Source organism: Artibeus jamaicensis, unplaced genomic scaffold, assembly GCF_021234435.1.
Source record: "Artibeus jamaicensis isolate MK-2021 breed Jamaican fruit bat unplaced genomic scaffold, CSHL_Jam_final contig_241, whole genome shotgun sequence".
Classification (NCBI taxonomy): Eukaryota; Metazoa; Chordata; class Mammalia; order Chiroptera; family Phyllostomidae; genus Artibeus; species Artibeus jamaicensis.
The window spans coordinates 149,609-167,867 of NW_026521509.1; the positions used below are offsets into that span (position 1 = coordinate 149,609).

The following is an 18,259-nucleotide window of genomic DNA, read 5'->3' on the forward strand; positions in this document are numbered from 1 at the left end:
ACACACAAATAAACACAATCAGAAATTAAACGAGAGAGATTACAACTGATAGCACAGAAATAGAAGGGATATTACTATGAAGAACTGTATGCTAAGAAATTTGAAAACCTAGGGGAAATGGACACATTTCTAGAAAAGTACAATCTTCTAAAACTAAGTGAAAAAGAAGCAGAAAATCTAAATACACCAATAACAGCAAAAGAAATTGAAGCAGTAATCGCAAAACTCCCATCACACAAAAGCCCTGGACTAGACAGTTTCACAGGAGAATTGTACAAAGCATTTAAGGAAGAGCTAACCCCTATTCTCCACAGACTATTCCAAAAAATCCAGAAGGATGGAAAACTCCCAAATTCTTTTTATGAAGCCAGTATCATCCTAATTCCAAAACAAGATAGAGACAAAGCAAACAAAGAAAATTTCGGGCCAATATGGCTGATGAACATAGATGCTAAAATCCTCAACAAAATATTGGCAAATCGCATCCAACAATATATCAAAAGGATCATACAAGACCAAATGGGATTCATCCCAGGTATGCAAGAATGCTTCAATATTCGCAAGTCAGTAAATGTAACTCATCACATAAACAAAAGCAAAGACAAAAACCACATGATCATATCAATAGATTCAGGAAAAGCTTTGATAAGGTACAGCACCCATTTATAATAAAAACACTCAGCAAATTGTGAATAGAAGAAGCATTCCTCAGTATAATAAAGGCCATTTATGAGAGACCTACAGCCAATATCATACTCAATGGGCGAAAACTAAAAGCTTTTCCATTAAGATCAGAACAAGACAAGGATGTCCACTTTCACCACTTCTATTCAATATAGTATTAGAAGTTTTGGCCACAGCGATCAGGCAGGAAAAGGAAATAAAAGGCATCCAAATAGGAAAGGAGGAAACAAAACTGTCACTGTTTGCAGAAGACATGATAGTGTACATGGAAAATCCTATACACTCTACCAAAAAAACTGCTCAAACTAATTAATGAATTTGGCAAAACATCAGGATACAAAGTCATTATCCAGAAATCAAAGGCATTTTTGTATACGAACAATGAATCAGCAGAAGCAGAAATCAAGGAAAAAATCCCATTCGATACAGAAAAAAGGAAAATAAAATATCTGGGAATAAATGTAACCAAGGAGGTAAAAGACCTGTATGCAAAAAACACAGCACTGAAGAAAGAAATCAGGGAAGACACAAACAAATAGAAACATATACCTTGCTCATGGATAGAAAAAATTAAAATCATCAAAATGTCCATACTACCCAAAGCAATATACGGATTCAATGCAATACCTATTAAAGTACCATTGGCATATTTCACAGACATAGAACAAACACTTCAAAAATTTATATGGAACCATAAACGAGTCCGAATAGCAGCTGCTCTTTTGAGAAAGAAGAACAAAGTAGGAGGGATCACAACACTTGATATCAAGCTATATTACAACGCCACTGTAATCAAAACAGCCTGGTACTGGGATAAAAACAGGCACATAGACCAATGGAACTGAACAGAGAGCTGAGAAATCAACCCAGATCTCTACAGTAAATTAATATTAGACAAAGGGGCAGTAACATAAAATGGAGTAAAGATAGCCTCTTCAGCAAATAGTGCTGGGAGAACTGGACAGCTACGGGCGAAAAATGAAACTTGAGCACAGACTTAAACGATGTACCAAAATAAATTCAAGATGGATAAAAGATTTAAATATAAGCCGTGACACCATTAAAGTTCTAGAGGAGAACATCGGCAAGAGAATCTCAGATATTCCACGCAGCAGCATTTTTACGGATATATCCCCTTGAGCAAGGAATATAAAGGAAAGAATAAACAAATGGGATCTCATCAAAATAAAAAGCTTCTGCATGGCGAAGAAAACAGTATTAAATTAGCAAGACAACCAACTGTATGGGAAAACATATTTGCCAATGATACCTCAGACAAAGGTTTAATCTCCAAAATATACAAAGAACCTACACGACTCCACTCTAAGAAGACATCTAACCCAATTAAAAAATGGGAAAAGGACTTGAACAGACACTTCTCCAAAGAGGACATACAGAATATCCAGAGACACATGAAGAGATGCTCAATATGGTTAGGTATCAGAGAGATGCAAATTAAAACTACAATGACATACTACTTTACATCAGTCAGGATGCCTATAATAAACAAAGCAACAAACAACAAATGTTGGAGAGGTTGTGAGGAAAAGGGGTCCTTAGTTCACTGTTGGTGGGATTGCAGACTGGTAGAACCATTATGGAAAACAGTATGGAATTTTCTCAGAAAAATAAAAATCGACCTGCCTTTTGACCCAGCAATTCCACTGCTAGGATTATACCCCAAGAATCCTAAAACATCAATTTCAAAGAACCTATGCACCACAATGTTCATAGCAGCACAATTTACAATAGCCAAGAGTTGGAAGCAACCTAGGTGCCCATCGGTAAATAAATGGATGAAAAAATAGTGGTACATATACACAGTGGAATTCTATGCTGCAGAGAGAAAGAAGGAGCTACTACCCTTTGCAACATCATGGATGGAACGGAAAAGCATTATGCTGAGTGATATAGGCCAGGCATTGAAGGACAAATACCATATGATCTCACCTTAGACAGGAAGCTAAACAATGAAACAAACAAGCAAACAGAATAAAAACAAAGACACTAAAAGAGAGAACAAATGGGCAGCGAGCAGAGGGGAGAGGAAAGGGAATTTAAGGGGAAAAATGGGGAGGGATTTTGAGGAACAAGTATGAAAGACACAGGGATCAGGACTGAGGGGTGGGAAATGGGAGGGATGGGAGAGACAGGACGGGGGGGGCTGGAATGGGAGAAATAGACAAAAAAATGTACTCAAAAAATAACTAAATAAAAATTAAAAAAATATTCTCACATCAGTAAATGTAATACATGACATAAACAAAAGCAAAGACAAAAATCACATGATCATATCAATAGATGCACAAAAAGCTTTCGATGAGGTACAACACCCATTTATAATAAAAACACTCAGCAAAGTGGGAATACAGGGGACATTTCTCAAAATAATAAAGGCCATATATGAGATACCTACAGCCAATATCATACCCAATGGGCAAAAAGTAAAAGCTTTTCCACTAAGATCAGAAACAAGACAAGGATGTCCACTTTCACCACTTCTATTCAATATAGTATTGGAAGTTTTCGCCACAACGGTCAGGCAAGAAGAGGAAATAAAAGGCATCCAAATAGGAAAGGAGGAAGGAAAACTGTCACTGTTTGCAGATGACATAATAGTGTACATGGAAAATTCTATAGACTCTCCACAAAAACTTCTCGAACTAATTAATGAATTTGGCTAAACAGCTGGGTACAAAGTCAATATCCAGAAATCAAAGGCATTTTTGTATACAAACAATGAATCAGAAGAAGCAGAAATCAAGGAAAAAATCCCATTCGATATAGCAAAAAGGAAAAGAAAATATCTGGGAATAAACCTAACTAAGGAGGTAAAAATCCTGTATGCAGAAAACTACACAGCCCTGAAGAAAGAAATCAAGGAAGACACAAACAAATGGAAACATATACCTTGTTCATGGAATGGAAGAATTAACATCATCAAAATGTCCATACTCCCCAAAGCAATATGCAGACTCAAAGCAATACCTATTAAAGTACCAATGGCATATTTCACAGACAGAACAAACACTTCAAAAATTTATATGGAACCATAAATGACCCCGAATAGCAGCTGCTCTTTTGACAAAGAAGAACAAAGTAGAAAGGATCACAACACCTGATATCAAACTGTATTACAAAGCCACTGTAACCAAAAGAACCTGGTACTGGCATAAAAACAGGCACATAGACCAATGGAACTGAACAGAGAGCCGAGAAATCAACCCAACTCTCTACAGTCAATTAATATTCGACAAAGGGGGCAGTAACATAAAATGGAGTAAAGATAGCCTCTTCAGCAAATAGTGCTGGGAGAACTGGACAGCTACGGGCAGAAAAATGAAACTTGAGCACAGACTTACACGATATACCAAAATAAATTCAAGATGGATAAAAGATTTAAATATAAGCCGTGACACCATTAAAGTTCTAGAGGAGAACATCGGCAAGAGAATCTCAGATATTTCACGCAGCAACACTTTAATGATATGTCCCCTAGAGCAAGAAATGTAAAGGAAAGAATAAACAAATAGGATCTCATCAAAATAAAAAGCTTCTGCGTGGCTAAAGAAAACAGTATTAAATTAGCAAGACAACCAACTGTATGGGAAAACATATTTGCCAATGATACCTCAGACAAAGGTTTAATCTCCAAAATATACAAAGGACCTACACGACTCCACTCTAAGAAGACACCCAACCCAATTAAAAAATGGGAAAAGGACTTGAACAAACTCTTCTCCAAGGAGGACATACAGAACATCCAGAGACACATGAAGAGATGCTCAATATGGTTAGGTATCAGAGAGATGTAAATCAAAACCACAATGAGATACCACTTTACACCAGTCAGGATGGCAATCTTAAACAAAGCAACAAACAACAAATGTTGGGGAGGGTGTGGGGAAAAGGGGTCCTTAGTTCACTGTTGGTGGGAGTGCAGACTGGTACAACCATTATGGAAAACAGTATGGAATTTTCTCAGAAAAATAAAAATCGACCTGCCTTTTGACCCAGCAATTCCACTGCTGGGATTATATCCAAGAATCCTAAAACATCAATATCAAAGAACCTATGCACCACAATGTTCATAGCAGCACAATTTACAGTAGCCAAGAGTTGGAAGCAACCTAGGTTCCCAGCAGTAAATGAATGGATCCAAAAATTGTGGTACATATACACAATGGAATTCTATGCTGCAGAGAGAAAGAATGAGCTACTACCATTTGCAACAACATGGATGGAACTGGAAAGCATTATGCTGAATGAAATAGGCCAGGTACTGAAAGACAAATACCATATGATCTCACCTTTAACAGGAAGCTAAACAACAAAACAAACAAGCAAGCAGAAAAAAAAATCAAAGACACTGAAATAGAGAACAAGGGGATAGTGACCAGAGGGGAGAAGGAAGGGAAGTTAAGGGGAAAAAGGGGGAGGGATTTGGAGGAACAAATAGGAAGATCACAGGGACGAGAACTGAGGGGGGTGGAAATGAAAGGGAAGTGGGGAGCAAGGGGCGAGGGAGGGTTGGATGAGAGAAGTAGACAAAAAAACTGTACTTGAAAAATAACTAAATAAAATTAATTTAAAAAAAGAAATCGATGTTTTACGATTCTTAGGATATAATCCTAGCAGGGAAATTGCTGTGTCAAAAGGCAGGTCGATTTTTATTTCTCTGAGAAAATTCCATACAGTTTTTCATAATGGTTGTACCAGTCTGCAGTTCCGCCAAAAGTGAACTAAGGACCCCTTTTCCCCACAACCTCTCCAACATTTGTTGTTTGTTTCTTTGTTTATGGTAGCCATCCTGACCTGTGAAAAGTGGTATCTCATTTTGGTTTTATTTTTATTTTTTTAATTAATTTTATTTAGTTATTTTTCAAGTACAGTTTTTTGTCTATTTCTCCAATCCCAGCCTCCCCTGCCCCTTGTTCCCCACCTCCCTCCCATTTCCAACCCCCTTAGTTCTCATCCCTGTGTCCTTCCTATTTGTTCCTACAAATCCCTCCTCCTTTTTTCCCCTTAACTTCCCTTCCTTCTCCCCTCTGGTCACTGTCCGCTTGTTCTATATTTCAGTGACTTTTTTTTTCTGCTTGCTTGTTTATTTTGTTGTTTAGCTTCCTGTTAAAGGTGAGATCATGTCGTATTCATCTTTCAGCACCTGGCCTATTTCACTCAGCATAATGCTTTCTAGTTCCATCCATGTTGTTGCAAAAAATGGTAGCTCCTTCTTTCTCTCTGCAGCATAGAATTCCATTGTGTATATGTACCACTATTTTTTCATCCATTTATTTACTGATGGGCACTTAGGTTGCTTCCAACTCTTGGCTATTGTAAATTGTGCTGCTATGAACATTGTGGTGCATAGGTTCTTTGATATTGATGTTTTAGGATTCTTAGGATATAATCCCAGCAGTGGAATTGCTAGGTCAAAATGCAGGTCGATTTTTATTTTTCTGTGAAAATACCATACTGTTTTCCATAATGGTTCTACCAGTCTGCAATCCCTTCAGCAGTGGTCTAAGGACCCCTTTTCCCCACCTCTTCAACATTTGTTGTTTGTTGCTTTTTTTATGATAGCCATCCTGACTGGTGTAAAGTGGTATCTCATTGTGGTTTTGATTTGCATCTCTCTGATACCTAACCATATTGACCATCTCTTCATGTGTCTCTGGATGTTCTGTATGTCCTCCTTGGAGAAGTTTCTGTTCAAGTCCTTTACCCATTTTCTAATTGGCTTAGATGTCTTCTTAGAGTGGAGTCGTGTAAGTTCTTTGTATATTTTGGAGATTAAAACTTTGTCTGAGGTATCATTGGCAAATATGTTTTCCCATACAGTTGGTTGTCTTGCTAATTTAATACTGTTTACTTTAGCCATGCAGAAGCTTTTTATTTTGATGAGATCCCATTTGTTTATCCTTTCCTTTACATTTCTTGCTCTAGGGGACATATCATTAAAATGTTGCTGCGTGAAATATCTGAGATTCTCTTGCCGATGTTCTCCTCTAGAACTTTAATGGTGTCACGGCTTACATTTAAGTTTTTTATCCATCTTGAATTTATTTTGGTATATCGTGTAAGTCTGTGCTCAAGTTTCATTTTTCTGCCCGTAGCTGTCCAGTTCTCCCAGCACTATTTGCTGAAGAGGCTATCTTTACTCCATTTTATGTTACTGCCCCCTTTGTCGAATATTAATTGACTGTAGAGAGTTGGGTTGATTTCTCGGCTCTCTGTTCAGTTCCATTGGTCTATGTGCCTGTTTTTATGCCAGTACCAATCTGTTTTGATTACAGTGGCTTAGTAATACAGTTTGATATCAGGTACTGTGATCCTTTCTACTTTGTTCTTCTTTCTCAAAAGTGTAGCTGCTATTTGGGCTCATTTATGGTTCCATATAAATTTTTGAAGTGTTTGTTCTATGTCTGTGAAATACGACATTGGTACTTTAATAGGTATTGCATTGAATCTGCAAATTGCTTTGAGGTGTATGGACATTTTGATAATATTAATTCTTCCAATCCATGAATAAGGTATATGTTTCCATTTGTTTGTGTCTTTCCTGATTTTTTTATTCAGTGCTGTGTAGTTTTCTGCATAGAGGTCTTTCATCTCCTTGGTTAGGTTTATTTCTAGATATTTCATTTTTCGTTTTGCTGTATCAAATGACATTTTTTTCTTGATTTCTTCTGCTGATTCATTGTTTGTATACAAAAATGTCTTTGATTTCTGGATATTGACTTTGCAACCTGCTGTTTAGCCAAATTCATTAATTAGTTCAAGCATTTTTTGAGTAGAGTCTGTAGGATTTTCCATGTACACTATCATGTCATCTGCAAACAGTGACAGTTTTGCTTCCTCCTTTCCTATTTGGATGCCTTTTATTTCCTTTTCTTGCCTGATCGCTGTGGCCAAAACTTCCAAAACAATATTGAATAGAAGTGGTGAAAGTGGACATCCTTGTCTTGTTTCTGATCTTAGTGGAAAAGCTTTTAATATTTGCCCATTGAGTATGATATTGGCTGTAGGTCTCTCTTATATGGCCTTCATTATACTGTGAAATGCTCCCTGTATTCCCACTTTGCTGAGTGTTTTTATCATCAATCGGTGTTGTACCTTATCAAAAGCTTTTTCTGCATCTATTGATATGATCATGTGATTTTTGTCTTTGCTTTTGTTTATGTGATGTATTACATTTACTGATTTGTGAATATTGAACCATCCTTGCATACCTGGGATGAATCCCACTTGGTCTTGGTGTATGATCTTTTTGATATATTGTTGGATGCGATTTGCCAATATTTTGTCGAGGATTTTAGCATTTATGTTCATCAGGCATATTGGCCTGAAGTTTTCTTTCTTTGCTATGTCTCTATCTGATTTTGGAATTAAGATGACACTGGCTTCATAAAAAGAATTTGGGAGTTTTCCATCTTTCTGGATTTTTTTGGAATAGTCGGTGGAGAATAGGGGTTAGCTCTTCTTTCAATTTTTTGTAGAATTCTCCTGTGAACCCATCTGGTCCAGGGCTTTTGTGTCATGGGAGTTTTTTGATTACTGCTTCAATTTCTTTTGCTGTTATTGATCTATTCAGGCTTTCTGCTTCTTCTTCTTTGAGTTTGGAAGATTATATTTTCCTAGAAATGTGTCCATTTCCCCTAGGTTTTCAAATTTCTTGGGGAACAGTTCTTCATAGTAATTTCTTACAATGCCTTTTATTTCTGTGGTATCAGTTGTAATCTCTCCTCTTTTGTTTCCGATTGTGTTTATTCGTATCTTCTCTCCTTTTCTGATGAGCCTACTTAAAGGCTTGTCTATTTTGTTTATCTTCTCAAAGAACCAACTCCTGGATTCATTGATCCTTAGGATTGTGCTTTTAGTCTCTATGTCATTTAGTTCTGCTCTAATCTTGGTTATTTCCTTCCTTCTGCTTGCTCTGGGCTGTCTTTATTGTTGTTCCTCGGATTCTTGCAGGTGTAGGGTTAGGTTGTTTGTTTGAAATGTTTCTATCTTCTTTAAGTAGGCCTGTATTGCTATAAACTTCCCTCTCAGGACTGCCTTCCTTGTGTCCCATAAGTTTTGGGTTGTCGTGAGATCGTTTTCATTTGTTTCCAGAGACGTTTTGATTTCTTCCCTAATTTCATTCTTGACCCATTCATTGTTTAATAGCATACCATTCAGTCTCCATGATTTTCGGTGCTTTGGGTTTTTTCCTTTGGGGTCAGTTTCCAATTTCCGTCCCTTGTGATCAGAGAAGATTCTTGTTATGATTTCAAATTTCTTGAAGTTTTTGAGGCTCGTTTTGTGTCCTATCATGTGGTCTATCTTTGAAAATGTCCCATGTGCATTTGAAAAGAATGTGTATTTAGCTTCTTTGGGATGAAGGGCTCTATATATATCAGTTAAGTCCATTTCCTCTGGGGTGTTGTTTAATGCGCAATATCTTTGTTGATATTTTGTTTGGAAAATCTATTTTTGATAGTGGGGTGTTAAAATCCCCTACTATAATTTTGTTGCTGTCAATATTTTTTTTGAAGTCCTCTAAGATTTTCTTGATATATTTGGGTGCTCCTAGATTTGATGCATATATATTACGATGTTAATGTCTTCTTGGTGGATTCTTCCCTTGAGTATTATGAAGTGACCTTCTGGGTCTCTCTTTTTGGCCCTTTTATTGAAGTCTATTTTGTCTGATATGAGAATTGCTACCCCAGCTTTTTTTCTTGTCCGTTTGCTTGGAATACTTGTTTCCAGCCTTTCACTTTTAGTCTGTGATGGTCTTTTGTCCTGAGGTGGATCTTTTGTAGGCAGCATATGTGAGGGTAATGGTTTCTTATGCATTGAGCTATTCTGTGTCTATTGATTGGAGCATTTAATCCATTTAACTTTTAGATTATTATTGGTAGGTACTTATTCATTGCCATTTTCATACCTGTGTTCCTCTCTGTCTCTCATTTTTCCTTCCTGTCTTTAGAGCAGTCCTTTTAGTATTTCTTGTAGGACTGGATTGGTGGAGGCATATTCTTTTAGGCTTCTTTTGCCTTGGAAGCTCTTTATTTGGCCTTCTATGTTGGTTGAGAGCCTTTCTGGGTAAAGTAGCCTTGGTTGTAGGCCTCTGGTTCTCATTACTTGGAATATTTCTTGCCATTCTCTTCTTGCTTGGAGTGTTTCCATTGAGAAGTCAGTAGCTAGTCTTATTGGGGCTTCCTTGTATGTTACTTCTTTTTTCTCCCTTGCTGCCTTTAAGATTCTCTCTTTGTCTTGGAATTTTGCCATTTTGATGATGATGTGTCTTGAAGTGGGCCTCCTTGGGTTCCTCTTGATTGGGACTCTCTGTGATTTTCAGATTTGTGTGACTTTTTCTCTTATCAAATCAGGGAAATTTTCTCTCATTACTCTTTCAAATATGTTTTTATTCCTTGTTCTTCTTCTTCTACTTCTGGTATCCCTATCATTCAGATAGTGTTACGTTTCATATTGTCTTGTATTTCTCTTAATTTCTCTTCATTCTTTCTGAGTTTCTTTTTATTTTCCTCCTCTTTCTGTGAGATGCTTTCTACTTTGTCCTCCAATTCACTAATCCGATCATCTGCCTCCTCTATCTTACTTTTGAAACTTTGTACTATGTTCTTCAATTCAGCAATTGTATTCTTCATTTCCTCTTGTCCCTTGCTGATAGTTTCTATTTCGTTTTTCATGTTGATATATTTTGCGGTAAGATCATTTTAGCTCCCCTGTAGTTTCTGGTAGCTCATTGTGAGCTCTTTGAACTTCGTGATAACCAGTGCTTTGAATTCACTATCTGATAGTTGATTTCCCTCTATTTCATCTAACATTCTTTCTGAAGTTTCTGCTTTTTCTTTCATTTGGGGATTGTTTTTTTTTCTTCCCATTGTTTGTGAGACTCTTCTTGTTAGTCTCAGCTTCTAAAATTGATCTGTTCTGACTCCCTTGGTTTATGTTGTGAACCTCTGTTGTATAATACCTGTGAATTTCAGTGGTGCAGACTCCTTCAGGTATCTTGATGTTCTCCATTTCCACCTACTCCTTTAATCGTGTATGTGTAATCAGTTGTAGGAGGAGGCAAAATGTTTTATGACAGCAGAATATTTTTTATGGTATTTACAGTCACAGCAGGTAGAGGAGGAGATAAGCAATCTTTAGGCTATATATAGTGTTAACCGTATTCTTCATCCCAACTTGCCACTTTTATGAGAGGATGGACAAAAGATTAGCCTCTTGTTGGGGAGGGAAGGCTTGTTAGTTGGAACTAGAAAGCATTGTGGTGTCAGATGGTCAGATTTTGAGATAAGGTGAGTGTAAGGAATTGTAAATAGGTGTAGTGTGTGAGCAAATAGAGTTAATCACTACAGTGATAGAATGCAGGGACCTGTACAATGGGCTAAGATCTGGGATATGTGTTGTGAAGTATTCACTGTTGTATAGATCAGCTATTATTTACACTAATATTAGAGCAGTACTCATATAATGAACTCTATGTTCTGTCTGAGTAGGGGATATAGAGCTTTAGGTAGTGTGCTGAAGGAAAACAAGTGGCATGGAGTTTAGAGAATTAGCAAAGCACTGTGGAGGAAAGGACAGGGGGAGCCTGTCTAATAATACAGTATAACTACTTAAGACTAAGAAGCCTATACAGAAAGAGGAGGAATACAGAGATATTATTAAAATATAAAAGAAGTGAGAATAATGAAAAAATATGCAACACCTCATGGCTTCTCTGCTATAGGAAGGTGAAATTGGTCTCTCTGTCTCTACTGTTGAGATGCCCCCTCTTTGGGTTCCATTCTGGTCCTTTCACAGTTCCTAGTTGTTTGTGTCTCTTGTGGGTAAAGGAAACAAAGCAACAAACAGTCAGAGGAGGAGAATGGAGGTGAAAGTGATGAGTTTAAGAGGAAACGAAGAAGGACTAAAACAGGGAAAAAGAAAGGAGAGGAACAAAGTATAGAAGGATAAAGCAGTGGTAAAATTTTAAAAATATATAAGAGTACTAAACAAACACACAAAAAAGTTACTAAAAAACAAGGGGGGAAAAAGAAAAAAGAAAAAACCCAAAACAAACAAATGAAAAACAATAACACCAACAACAGAGAAACCCTTCCCTTGTTGGTTTTAAACTGTCCAGACTGGTTTTTCTGGTTGTAGCAGGATCTCTCTGTGTGCTGGGATGTCGGTGCAAGTGTGCACACCAGCCAGGCTACCAGACTGGGGTGTGGGCACCAGCACACTTGCCAAGCTGCTTGGGTCCCACGGGTTCTGGTAGGGTCCTTCCCAGTCCTGTGGTGGGACTCAACTGCTTCTGCGCCTGTGCACACCGGCCATTTGAAACTCACAAGGCGCTTCCCAGGCCTGTTTCTGGGACTCAGAGGCTTCTGCACTTGTGTGCACCTGTCAAGCTCTCTGGGATCAGAGAAACCAGCAAGGTGCCTCCCAGCCCTGTGGCGGGGACCCAGAAGCCTCCGCGCCCATGCAAGCCCGCCGGGCCTTCCCTGACCAGCAAAACTGGCAGGGCGCTACCGGGTCCTGTGGTGGCAGCTCAGATGCTTCCGCGTTGGCTCAGAAGCCTCTGCGCCGTCTGGGTCGTCTGGGACCCAAGAAACCGGGAGGGTGCTTCCCAGTCCTGTGGCGAGTCCCCAAATACCTCCGCTTTCCCCCTGTCTCGTGGCAAGGCCAGGTGGGAAGCAAGCCAAGCTGTCCTGGCAGGAGGACACCTCAGTCCACTTTCAAAAAAAAAAAAAACAGAACTCTCCAGTTAGCCTGCCTCTCAGTCCAGCCCAGTTCCCAGCGAGACCAGTGAGGCCAATGCGTCTCTCGGTTCTCCCAGGCTTGCGTCCACAGAGTCTGCAATTGAGCCGGGCCCTGTGTCTTTGTGACCCTCCCTGATAATGCAAGCTGGCAAGCAGACAGGTCTCTGCCTGGTGTTGTCCAGTTTTGCTTATACAGGGAGCAGGGGAGCTGCTGGCCTGAGCCGGTAGCCTCTGGGGCCGCTGGGTGCCCAGGCTTCTGTGGCAGACACCTCTGGTGTTGGTCTCAGATGGATGGCTCTGGTCACTGGCCGTAGAGGAAGCGCTGGGGCCACCTGGCCCGGGGCGCAGGCCCCCGCGGCCGCTGTGTCTTACTCCGGTCCCCAAGACCCCACTGACCTGCCGCTTTCTGGTGTTTCAGCGTCCGTCACAATCTCTGTTCTTTTAATTTCACAAATGCTGGATAACGGATGGATTAGTCCACTGCTTCTCAATAGATCTGCCAAGATTTTCACCCATGAGTTCGGGAGCTAGAATCCGCTCCATCCTACTCCATCGCCATCTTCCCAGCACCACCTTCTTGGTTCTTTATAAGTATGCATGAATACTAACAACTTGAACATATCCAAATAGGAAATACCTTATCAAGACAGTAGCAAGACTTTTACTCCAAACAGGCATCATTAACAGAAGCTTCTTTGAAAAGTTTCCCTCACTAAATTAACCAGCAGTCACATCTGTCAAAACTCTTCATTCCTTATCAGAAAATATTCAGAACAAATTTGCTTTCTATTCTCTTTTGGAAAATTCATCACTCCTTTTATTTATTTGAGATTTGTTGAAGGCTGTGGAAACATATGCCGTACCAATTTTTTTTCGGGAAATGAGTATTTGTTTTATGTGAACAGTTATAAAAATTTACAGTTGCTAAATACTTTGTAGTTTTGTGAGTTTTAAACAGAAATTTATAAACAAGAATTTGCAATAACAATTTGCACTTTTTACATGCTCTTAAACTTTATTTTATTTGTTAGTGTTTCTTATCTCCCCACAAAATTTCATGTATAGTTTTATTATCTTCAATCCTGATGGGAACTAACCTTTTCTTCCAAACCCTTAAACAAAATCTGAAAAAATGCGCTCAGAAATAATTAAGTGTCACAAGGAATTTTGACATACAACGTCTGAACTGATTGGACATTCAGATAAAGGAGACAGTAAATCTGCCTTAAAAAAAGATATATAAGAACTGTTTGGAAACTTTAAATTCTTTAGCTCTGGATGATTTGTTTCAACTCAAGCAAACAAAATCAACTCTTCAGAGACATTTAAATAATTAATTTGTTTAATTATGTCATTAAATAAATGTCAGTAATTTACTCCGTGAATGCCTATGATTTTCTTTTAAAGATGCCAATAGATTCTCTAATCATGTTGATATATATCAATTGAATGAACTGCATCAAACTTTTAAAACATTTATTTTTACTAAATAAGAAGCAAATTTTAAAATATGTTTTAAAATTCTAATCTTTTTTTCTGCCAAAGTATGTCAAACCAACAATTTAACCATATTAGTAGTTAACAGCTTAGAATACTAGATTGGTTATTTATTTATTTACTTGCTTACTTAAAAAATTATTGTTCTTTAAAATCTTGTGTTTTGTTATCTGTTCAGCTACATAGACATAGAAATCAATACAATTAAAAAATGCCTTTAAGCGACCATTAGCTCATTTGTTCACAGAGTTTAGTTTTCTAATGTTGTTAAAAATATGTGTGCATGCACTACATGCCTCAGGAATGTTTTGAGGCAAGATTCTTTCCAATGGGCAAACAAATATAAAAACAAAACTTTCTCCTACATTTAATATTGCAGCATACACACACACACACACACACACACACACACACACTATCAGAAGTCCTGGCTCTGAATTCACTTATATAAAGTCATTTCCTTTTAAAGATTATATATATTTTTATGTTTAGAGCAAAGGGAAAGAAGGGAGAAAGAGAGGGGGAGAAACATCATTGGTTGCCTCTACTCTGCATGCCTGATGGGGACGAAATCTTGTCATGTGCCCTGATAGGGAATCAAACTCATGACCCTTCTGTCTTTGGGCTGATGCACAAGAAGCTGATCCACAACAATCAGACTAAAGTAACTTCTTTATCTGTAACTTCTGCAAAAAAGAGAAGAGAATTTCAGAAGCTTTCTTCAACATTGTGCCATGCTGTCTATGCTTGCTATGGAAAGAACTGGCCCTGGTTTTCTTTTCCAGTTTTCTTACAAATTTTCTGCTATTCTAGACGAAGATTTTAAAATTTGATATCACAATAACAAGGGTAGTTTCACTGTTCCCAAGCCTACACATCAGTCCTTGTTTGCTACTGTATAACACAAGAGATGTGGGCACGTTTCTTTCCATGAATGAACATGTTATGATACGCTACTGCAAGACCCATTCAGCCATCTACATTGTCCCTTTTAAAGTCCTGGCAGACAGGGACCTGGCCTTCCCACATGGGCTGACAGGGGAGTTAGATAACTAGCTTGATAGCAGGGAATTTCCATCCTTGAAGAATGCCCGGTATATCATAAATGAAAATGTGGCCTGCTTCCTCTAATGTGATTTCTTGCCAGAATTTAAGAAAGCCTTATTAAATTATTGCTTATTTCCTGCAAAAGAATTGGTATGGGTTATAGCCCAAGCTGTGTCGATGGTGCTTGTTTGGCTGTCCATTCCTATGGGGAACCCCATCCCACAGTGTCCCCCAGAGTCAAGGATGAAATGAGGCTACCAAAGCAAAGTCTGCTTGGGGAGAAAAGGCTGGCTAATCTGTCAGAGGAGAAGAACCCTGAGGTCCTTTCTTCTGAGGCTTTTATTGAGAATGATCAGTGCAGGAGTATACAGCACCCATGCAAAGCTCATTCATCAAAGTCTAAAGATCATAGTTACAGAAAACAGATATTATCTATAGATAATAGTTGAGAAAACACAGAGATCTGCCACAGGTCATGGTCTGTTAGATATGCTGGCACCCAAGGGTTGTTAAAGCATGGTTCCTGAGATTAGGAGCTTACTCCTTCTGCTTTGGATTTAGATAATAGATTCATGGCAACAGGGCTATACAAAGCAAAGCAAGCCTCACAGGTATAATATATTCTTTAGGCCTAATTTCCAATGGGGATATGCTTGTAGCAGGTCATGCCTTCCTCCCAGCATTCCCAGTGCTGTGGTCAAAACTTACAGGCTCTTATTGAAGGCCAGGCCTGTGCGGGGCTACAATTCCGGATACCACACAAAGTGGTCCCCAGCACATTGCCATGCATACAAGGCAGTGAAGAGGGTTGCATGTGAATGAGCACCTTTATTAGACTTCCTTGTGAGTGAAAGACATGGTTCTGCAGTTGCGCTTGTTACAGGCACCACTACTTGCCCAAATGATTGTGGTTACAAAGAAACATACACACAGTGCCCAGATATCCTCGGGTGGGGGTTGTGTGTGACTGGTTTTTCTTCCTTTTTTCCTCCTGCTTTCCCTGTCAGTTACTGAAAAATGAAATTGGCTATAGCTGCAGATTGGCTCTTTTAAGGCTTTAATTCTTCATAAAAAGTAAACTTACCAAAATGTTATGAAAAGTTACATTAGAAGGTGGGAAAGTATGGTATTGCTGTTACATGGACTGAAGTTGAATATGTAGGAGAATGTTTCAGGAGGCACACAGGCCACATCTGGGAGTAAAGGGTGCAGACGTGTGAAGCTCACTCTCCAGGGCATCTGTGTCCATAGAAAAGAGAGGGAGAGTAAGCTCAGGAGCGAGAATGACAGGGAGAGAGATTAGCACAAAGCCAGAAGGGGAACCATTCAGGAAGGTAAGTCTGGGTGAGTGAAGGGTGTGGGAATTCATGGAACCAATGGCTTCTCTACATTCGGGTGACTCTCAGAAGAGGGGGTGCCTGGGACCCAAATAACCAGGGCAGGGTGCTTGTGGTGGGCCAGCCAGGGAGCCTGGGCTTCTTCCACCCCTGGCCCCTTCACCTTCCCCTGGCCTCTTGTCCTGCCTCCTTATACTTCCCTGCCTTGGTCCCACCTCCCATTCCCCTCGGTGGTCCCTCCTGCCCTCCACCCCATTCTTCTCTATGGACCTTCCTGCTTTCCTTCCCTATTCCCCTCCCATAATCCCTTCCATTGTCTCTACTGCTCTTCACCCCGCATTCACCTCCTTGGACCTTCTCGACCCCTACCCAGCATTGCCCTCCATTGTCCCTCCCAACCTGCACCCCCCACTCTCTTGAATTTCCAACCATGGACCTTCATGCCTCCCCCCTCCATTGACCTCCATGGCCCCTTCTGTCCCTCTACTCCCCATTCCCCTCTGCCACTTGCATTCTCTTCCACTCCCATCCATTGTCCTCAACCCCCACATTCCTCTCTGTGATCCCTCCTGTCCTCTACCACTCTTCCCCTGCAGAGCCTCTCACCCCTCACTCCACTCCATGGTCCCTCTCGCCCTCTACTCCCTGTCATTTAGGCCCTCTATCTCCTCTGGCCCTGCCCCCGCTGACTTTCTGACGTCATCAGGGGGCCCTTGTGACGTCACAGAATGTATCCCATTCTGCTCCAGGCACACAGCTGAAGGCAGAGAGAGAGGCAGGAGTGGCTGGTCCTGTCCCAGGGCCGTGGGATTTACCCGTAGCGCAGCCTTGGGGCTGAGGCTTTGAGTTGCAGACCCAGCAGTGGAAGAGGAAGAGATGGAGGAGCCAGGGATGGAGGAGCCAGAGATGGAGGAAGAAGAGGTGGAGGAGGAAGGGATGGAGAAGCCAAGTACCAGTGGCACACAGGTGAGCAGTAGCCCTTCAGGTCCTGCTGGTCCAGGTGAATCCCCAAGTCTTCCTCCCCCCACACCGTCCCTGTCCCCCACACCCCCCTACACCCCATAGCCTGGCTCCAGCCTTCTTACCCACCCACCGACCTCGGGGTGGCTGCCCCTCTGACCCTGGCCCCTCTAAGCCACACCCATCCTAATCCATGCCACCCCCGACCTGTGGTTTCCCCCTTTGTCCCTACCAGGATATCCGGGCCATCCCCGCTCCCTTGGACATGTCCACGGCTCTGAGGAGGCTGCACAGGGAACTGAAGGACATCACCAACGACCCCCCGCCCATGTGCTCCGCGGGGCCGGTGGACGATGACATGTTCACATGGAAGGGGACCATCATGGGTCCCACCGACAGCCCCTATGAAGGAGGCGTATTCTGCCTAAATATACAATTCCCACGCAACTACCCCTTCAGGCCCCCGCAGATTTACTTCACCACCCCGATCTACCACCCCAATATCAACCGGAGAGGCTACATCTGTCTAGATATTTTCAGGTCCCAGTGGTCTCCCATAATGACCATATCCAAACTCCTGTTGTCCATCAGCTCCATGCTCTGTGACCCCAACCCCAATGACGCTTTTGTTCCCTCCATTGCGAGGATGTACTTAAAGGACAGGGACACCTATGATACTATGGCCCGAACTTGGACCAAGAAGTATGCCATGTGAGTGAGAGGTAAATGATAACCCATCAATCACCTCAATAAAACACCTGCCTGTTGGAACCGCTGTCTTTCAACTGCTTTCTAAGAGGCGTCCTTTGCCCATCTTGCATGTGCCACATCTACTCATGTGGAGCGGGTGGAGGAGGCAGGGAGGGGGACAAGGTCAGGGGATGGGGGATGAAAGAGAGGCCAGTTGTTATGAGCATTTTACTGAAATCCTTGTTTCCTGCTTCAGGATGGGAAAGCAAGAACAAGGGG

The 18,259-nt window shown here is 40.6% G+C and overlaps 1 protein-coding gene across 1 annotated transcript; it reads left to right on the forward strand.

Moving 5' to 3' along the window:
- The first annotated feature begins 17,555 nt into the window (after window positions 1-17,555).
- On the forward strand, window positions 17,556-18,005 carry LOC119062313 (ubiquitin-conjugating enzyme E2 D2-like). The gene has a single exon (XM_037163272.2). It carries the CDS (start codon window positions 17,556-17,558, stop codon window positions 18,003-18,005), a length of 450 nt encoding a protein of 149 aa, XP_037019167.2.
- Window positions 18,006-18,259: the final 254 nt, after the last annotated feature.